Source organism: Zeus faber (assembly GCF_960531495.2).
Source record: "Zeus faber genome assembly, chromosome: 14".
Lineage (NCBI taxonomy): Eukaryota > Metazoa > Chordata > Actinopteri > Zeiformes > Zeidae > Zeus > Zeus faber.
In genome coordinates this window covers 26,195,162-26,203,122 of record NC_137200.1, presented here as the reverse complement: position 1 = coordinate 26,203,122, position 7,961 = coordinate 26,195,162, and the positions used below count along the sequence as shown (strand labels likewise).

General features: G+C 41.3%; 1 protein-coding gene across 1 annotated transcript in view; it reads left to right on the top strand.

The window, feature by feature from the left end:
* Nucleotides 1–1,521: 1,521 nt before the first annotated feature.
* The window catches only part of ik (IK cytokine), a 13,297-nt gene continuing 6,857 nt past the window's right edge, over nt 1,522–7,961 (top strand). The window contains exons 1-9 of the mRNA XM_080013199.1: nt 1,522–1,676; nt 3,593–3,653; nt 3,775–3,867; nt 4,050–4,109; nt 4,342–4,509; nt 4,668–4,782; nt 4,855–4,925; nt 5,167–5,213; nt 6,442–6,605. Coding sequence (XP_079869325.1) covers nt 1,667–1,676; nt 3,593–3,653; nt 3,775–3,867; nt 4,050–4,109; nt 4,342–4,509; nt 4,668–4,782; nt 4,855–4,925; nt 5,167–5,213; nt 6,442–6,605 — 789 coding nt within the window. The 5' untranslated portion in view covers nt 1,522–1,666. The remainder of the gene's footprint in view (nt 1,677–3,592; nt 3,654–3,774; nt 3,868–4,049; nt 4,110–4,341; nt 4,510–4,667; nt 4,783–4,854; nt 4,926–5,166; nt 5,214–6,441; nt 6,606–7,961) is intronic.

Here is a 7,961-nt window from a genome sequence, read left to right as displayed (position 1 = left end):
CTGTCTACCTATCTATCTATCTATCTATCTGTCTACCTATCTATCTATCTATCTATCTGTCTATCCGTCTGTCTGTCTATCGATCTGTTATTGTTATTGTTATTGTATTGTATTATTATTGTTATTGTTATTGTAGTATTATTGTTATTGTTATTATTATTGTATTGTTATTGTATTGTTATTGTTTTATTATTGTTATTGTATTGTTATTGTATTATTATTGTTATTGTTATTGTATTGTTATTGTATTGTTATTGTATTGTTATTGTTTTTGTTATATTACATTACATTACATTACATTGCATTTAGCAGACGCTTTTATCCAAAGCGACATACAATTGTTCAAACACCGACGGACGCAGCCATCAAGAGCAATTAGGGGTTCAGTGTCTTGCTCAAGGACACTACAGCATGCTAGCAGGAGGAGCCTGGGATCCAACCAGCAACCTTTAGATTACTAGACCACCAGCTCTACCTCCTGAGCTACCATCCCCAATTAAATTATTATTGTTATTGTATTGTTATTGTATTGTTATTGTATTGTTATTGTTATTGTTATTGTTATTGTATTGTTATTGTTATTGTTTTTGTTATTGTTATTGTATTATTATTGTTATTGTTATTGTATTGTTATTGTTTTTGTTATTGTTATTGTATTATTATTGTTATTGTATTGTTATTGTTATTGTATTGTTATTGTTATTGTATTATTATTGTATTGTTATTGTATTGTTATTGTTTTTGTTATTTTTTTTGTATTGTTATTGTATTGTTATTGTTATTGTTATTGTATTGTTATTGTTATTGTTTTTGTTATTGAATTATTATTGTTATTGTATTGTTATTGTATTGTTATTGTTATTGTATTGTTATTGTTATTGTATTGTTATTGTATTGTTATTGTTTTTGTTATTGTTATTGTATTGTTATTGTATTGTTATTGTATTATTATTGTATTGTTATTGTATTGTTATTGTTTTTGTTATTGTTATTGTATTGTTATTGTATTATTATTGTATTGTTATTGTATTGTTATTGTTTTTGTTATTGTTATTGTATTGTTATTGTATTATTATTGTTATTATTATTGTTATTGTTATTGTTATTGTATTGTTATTGTATTATTATTGTATTGTTATTGTATTGTTATTGTTTTTGTTATTGTTATTGTATTGTTATTGTATTATTATTATTATTGTTATTGTATTGTTATTGTATTGTTATTGTATTATTATTGTATTGTTATTGTATTGTTTTTGTTATTGTTATTGTATTGTTATTGTATTATTATCGTATTGTTATTGTATTGTTATTGTTTTTGTTATTGTTATTGTATTGTTATTGTATTATTATTGTTATTATTATTATTATTGTTATTGTTATTGTTATTGTTATTGTTATTGTTATTGTTATTGACCGCTCCCAGCGCGACCTGACGGTCAGTGACGTCACGCAGCGCGGCGAGCGGGGGTCACGTGAGGTTTGGTCTCGCTCGCTGCGTCTTCTCGCGATACGCTCAGTTCGAGAGCTCCCGCGGAACACGGCGCCCAACGCGAACGCAAACAAACACCAACAAACACAAACAAACACAAACGCAGCGGCAGGACGGCGCTCGGGCGGCTTCTGGTTCCCTTCACGTCAAACTCAGCTCGGACCATCTGCTGCGATGCCCGAAAGTAAGTCACACAAGCTGCCAAAAGCTGAGCGAGTGCTAGTGCTCAGCGCTGGAAGCTAAGTGCTGGAAGCTAATTGCTTAGATGCTAGGTGCTTAGATGCTAAGTGCTAGAGGCTGGTAGCCATTGAGGCTAAGTGCTCTTTTGGGTTCAGTAAACATCACGGATATATTTTTGAGGTTGCCTTTCATCGTTTCGTTACACTGGGTGATGCACGCCTTGAATTCAAAAACAACAACAGCAACAGCAGCAGCAGCAGCAACCTTGATTTAGATGGGTCTGCTAGGTTAGCCTGCTAGCCGCATCAGAAATAGTACTTATTCACAATCACAAGTGTGTGGCAGTCCGTTTTAACATTGAATCCATCAGACAAACATTATTAGCAGCAAATTGGAACATTTTGTCCAAATTGTTGGGTTTCCGTGTTTGAGATATTAAATATTTGCCTCCGACTATTAACATTTTGCCCATTCAAATTGTTGCTTGTATCGATTGCAATGTTACTGGTTTCTAAAAATGTAATTCCACTACTTATTCATTAGTGATTAGTGCTCTTTCCTGTTTTTACTCGTACTACATTTTAAACATCACAATTTTTTTTTATCAAACATCAACGGTCAACAGTGCCCCGCTGTGCATAGTGTAATAAGCTAGTGAGCCCATAGTAATAATTAATATTATAATCCATCATTTTTAACCTATACACCATAACAAGAATGTATCCTGTGCATAGTATCACATTTGTATATCTTAAATAGCTAGCCTCTTTCTGTTTTCTATTTATGGCAGTTAATTTCTATCCTTTTTAATGTATTTTTATACATTTACATACATACATTTTGTATGTATGTAAATGTTTTTTATTTTAATTTTATTTTTTATAAATACTCATGTTCTGTGCTGAAGTGCACTTAACCTCACCAGAAAAATTTCCTTGTATATGTAACAACCCTTTCCCACTGCGCCAAAAACCCGGTAACACCTACTTACGTCCGGCATTTGTCATCTGTGGGAGAGGAAAAACCCGGGTCTCGACCCTGGGTAAAATGACACGACAATAGACCCGGGTTTTAATCGGCTCCTGGAATCGGGTCCTGGAAATTTGCCTCTTCTCTGAAGTTGGAGATTCAGTGCGTTCAAGCGTGCAGTGTTAATTGTGTCTGTCAATAGTGCCAACTTTAAAACGAACTGCGGCATTTCTTTCAGCTGTGCTTCCCAATCGGTTTTCCCTTTGCTTGCCACAAACTCTCGTATTTGGGAAAGAAGGCTCAAAAATCGCTCCAGGACTCATGATTAACACCTGACCCAATATACATTAACATGAATTATTACTATGCCTCAGCACACAAGGTAAATAAAGGACGCAGGATGAAACAAGGAATGTAGCCGCAACCACTGATTGTGACTGTGTCCGTATCAGGCACGTTTGCTTTGAGTCTGTTTAATTTGCCGCTGGACGTATCTTTCTCTCTTTAACATTTCATTCTTCGGTGTGATTTTGTGGCCCTGCCTCGACTTCACCTGTGGGTCTCTTTCTGATGACAAACCAGTCCATTGCCCTTGTTAATGCTGACGTCTTGACATAAATACGAGTGTGCCCATTTGGAGCAGCCACATGGTTTTGAGGACAAATTTGTGGCTGCTGGCTGGGCTATCTGGTTCCTCTGTATCTAGTGGTCTACTTCATAACTACTCAGAGGTATGAAAAATTGTCACACTACCTCCACCGGCTGCGCAAAGACTAATGCTGGTTTTGATAAAATACATAGTTTCTACAGCCCTGAATTCCTATAAGACAGGCAGGTACTAGAGACAGGAAGGCAGATCCCAGTCAGACAGACAGGTGGACTGCGGCGGAATAGTGAGCCTAGGTCCGACATGTGCCCCTGGTGTTTCTGACGGTCTCTGTGTTCCTGCAGCGGAGAGCTACTCCAATCCTCTGGCTCCAGATGGACACGTGGTGGAGGACCATGCCGCCCAGTGAGTAGATGGATGTATGAGTGGGTGGATGGATGGATGGACGGATGAGTGGATGGACCTGTGTCTCTGCCCCCAGCACCAAGCGGTGCTTACCAAGAACTGTGTTTGGTGCCGTCCCCAGGTCCAAGCTGACCAATGAGGACTTCAGGAAGCTGCTGATGACCCCGAGGTCCGCCCCCTCCTCGGCCCCGCCCTCCAAGTCCCGACACCATGAGTGAGTCTGACCCCTGACCTCTGTCCACTCACCTCCCCAATGTTGTCCATTATGTTATTGTCCAGTACTTAACTGTCCAGTGCCTGTGAAAAAGTATTACTTTAACCTTGGGATTGTCACTAAATGTCTGGGAAGTGGAACCAACGCAGCAATCTGATTGGTTCCTGTGTCCCTTTTCCCAGAATGCCGAGGGACTACAACGAGGATGAGGACCCTGCAGCTCGGAGAAGGAAGAAGAAAAGGTGTTTTCACATTTGATGCAGATTTGCAATTTTTAGTATTTTGAACAGTATTATGGTTTAATATTTCAGTCTGAGTTAGAATCCTTTCACGCGAGCAGAACTAGCACTAGCGGAATTAGGACTAACTAGCACTGGCTAGATGAGCTAACCTAGATGTGCTGGTGGGATGATTCACTGTTATTCTACTGTGTGTACTGTTTTAATCATACTCTACAATGCATATACTGTGTAGCTACTATGCTAAGCTGCGACAGCAAGAGATGGAGAGAGAGAGGGAGCTGGCGGAGAAATACCGCGACCGAGCAAGAGAACGGAGGGATGGAGTGAACAAAGACTACGAAGAGACGGAGACCATCAGCACTACAGCAAACTACAGGGCAGTAGGACCCACCGCTGAAGCGTGAGTATTACTACAGAACTACTAGTACCACCACAGGTCAGTAGGATCCACTTGCGCAGGTCCTGTAAAAGCGGAATTAGGACTAGCATTAGTGTACATTGTATATGCTGTGTCTATGTCGCCATGTGTGCATTGTGTGTATTTGTATTGCGTTGCAGAGATAAGTCTGCAGCGGAGAAGCGTCGACAGCTGATCCAGGAGTCTAAGTTCTTGGGTGGTGACATGGAGCACACTCACTTGGTGAAGGGGCTTGATTTCGCCCTGCTGCAGAAGGTACCGCCCTGTCCTGTAGTACCACCCTAGTACCACTGCAGTGCTGTAGTGCTGAGATGCTCTGTGTTGCAGGTGCGTGCAGAGATCACCAGCAAGGAGAAGGAAGAGGAGGATCTGATGGAGAAAGTTCAGAAAGAAGTCAAGTACGTTTCCTGCTGTAGCAACCGCTGTTACTACAGCAACCGTTTTCATGGGTGGTTTGATTTGGTCGCCATTGCTACTTCCGTTATAAGTGTGATGACGTGCGTTGGTGTAAGAATGGAGCGCTAGCATGGCTCCTCCAGGGGACGGGGCTCAGGTTGCTAGCTGGAGGTTCAGGGGGCAGGGCCTCCATATGTCGTCTGTAGTACTGTGGATAATTGTTTTTTTTTTGTGTTTGATCAGGAAAGAGCCAGAGCTTGAAGAGAAGATGGAATTCAAAACTCGTCTGGGTGAGAACCGTAGCACGAGTACTCAAGAGTTTCCGTTATAAAGAATCGTTGCCGGTCAACGTGTCCTGGAAGATTTCGATTTCCCGGCCAAATTGGAGAGATTCCGGTCAAATATTATTTGTGTTTATTGAGCTTAAAACATTTGATAAGCAGGCTGTATAGAGAATGACATCATCACGGCATGTAGATGTATAGTATTTTTTATTGACTATTTAAAGTAAAATCCCGTCAGTTAGCACTCTTTGCATAGTATGAGGAATATTACGGCATGAAATCAAATCATTTCCATTTCTGAACAATAAGGAACAAGTGCAGCAGCTTTAATTAACATTTCACGGAAATAACATTTTGATCAAACCAAAAACAAAATAAATGTAGAAAATAGATGTATGTGGCCCCGTTGTCAACGATGCATAATCTTTCTGCTTCTTCTCCGGGTTTTTGGATGCTGCGCTCTGTCTCCGCTCCCTGTGTATGTGTTTATAAGCGCAACCTGTGGGCGGGGCTTATTCCTATATCAACAACCGTGATTGGTTAGAGATGAAAGGTCAGCTTTAGATAGTCCAAGCTAATGGGCTTTCCGTTGCAACCCGTCGAACGTGGAAATGAACAGATCCGGGGAACGTTTTTATTGGAATGATCGAGTCTATTTCATTTCGACATTCGCGGAAAAAATACGGCGGTAATTGTCGTTATTGTTTTATCGGCGCGCCAAAACAATGTTTTTATTTTACGTTTGCTCACAGAACGAAACATGTGCGTAACGGGGGCTCTCTCTCCGTGACTCTCTCCCCAGTCACCCCCCTCTCCATGCGTCATGCACGGAGAATAATCTTAGCAAGTCTATGAGCCGTGCCCCATTCCCTCGCTGTATTTAGTTGTTTTATTCGGAGGAACGGGGCTTGGCTCTCCTGTTGCTCTCCGCCGTCTGTGCGTACAGAGAGCCGTGTCCGTGTCGGTGTCCTGGTCCCTGTCCGGGCGCGGACGATTCATACATACACTGTATCATCAAAATGTTGTCATTTTTATGTTGTAAGCTTCTATCTGTTTCATCTCAGTCGACCGACGGATTTGCGACTGGTGATTCGACTCGTCGACTTTCAGGGGGCAGCCCTACAGTTCACATGTGATCCTGAAACTGTTCACACTCGATAACTAGTGTCGTACAGAGTATTGCCGTGCCCTGAGTACTCTCGAGTGCTTACTCAGTATTTGGTGTACTCCGCAGGGAGGAACATCTACCGAATGGTGTTCCGCTCGCGGCAGATCGAGCGCAACGAGCTGTTTCTGCCGGGACGCATGGCGTACGTGGTCGACCTGGATGATGAATACGCCGACACGGACATCCCTACTACACTGATCCGCAGCAAGGCTGACTGCCCCAGCATGGAGGTACTACAATACTACTACTATTGGTACTACTACTACTTCTTGATCCTGCCGGGATGGAAATTCAGATATTTAGTTCAGATTAACTTTCACTTTAAGTTCAGTTTCAACTTCACCACATGGAAACTGATCGTAGCAAAACTTTAAGGGTTTTAAGGTCTTTTGGGTTTTTTTAGGTTCCACATTTTTCTAGGGTTTTAAAGAGAAACTGTCAGGTTTCCTTTTTGATGAAATTACAAATTTGGGCCCATGGAAAAAGTTTGAAAAACTTTTTTTTACATGCAAAATACATGTAAAAAAGGCAATTATTTTTACATCTGGACTGATGATGTCACCGGTGGGGGGGCGGGGGTCGTAGTTTGGCCCACTCTTTCTGAGCAAACTGCTCCAGCTGTCTCAGGTTTGAAGGGCGCCTTCTCTAGACTGCATGTTTTAGCTCTTTCCATAGATTTTCCATAGGATTCAGATCAGGGCTCATAGAAGGCCACTTCAGAATAGTCCAATGTTTTGTTCTTATCCATTCTTGGTGCTTTTAGCTGTGGTTTGGGTCATTATCCTGTTGGAGGACCCATGACCTGCGACTGAGACAGCTTTCTGACACTGGGCAGTACGTTTCGCCCCAGAATGCCTTGATAGTCTTGAGATTCCATTGTGCCCTGCACAGATTCAAGGCACCCTGTGCCAGAAGCAGCAGAGCAGCCCCAAAACATAACCGAGCCTCCTCCATGTTTCACAGTAGGGAGGGTGTTTTTCTTTGAAAGCTTCGTTTTTTTCGTCTGTGAACATAGAGCTGATGTGACTTGCCAAAAAGCTCCAGTTTTGACTCATCTGTCCAAAGGACATTCTCCCAGAAGCATTGTGGCTTGTCAATATGCATTTTAGCAAATTCCAGTCTGGCTTTTTTATGTTTTACTTTGAAAAGTGGAGTCTTCTTCAATGGAGCCCACTGTCACTTAAAAAATGATGGATGGTTGGATCAGACACTGATGTACCTTGACCTTGGAGTTCATCTTGTACCTCTTTGGAAGTTGTCCTTGGCTCTTTTTCTACCATTCGCACTATCCTTCTGTTCAATCTCTGGTCGATTTTCCTCTTGCTGCCGCGTCCAGTGAGATTGGCTACAGTCCAATGGACCTTAAACTTCTTAATAATATTTGCAACTGTAGTCACAGGAACATCAAGCTGCTTGGAGATGGTCTTATAGCCTTTTCCTTTAACATGCTTGTCTAACATTTTCTTTCTGATCTCCTCAGACAACTCTCTCCTTTGCTTTCTCTGGTCCATGTTCAGTGTGGTGCACACAAGGACACCAAACAGCAGAGTGACTACTTTTCTCCATTTAAATAGGCTGAATGACTG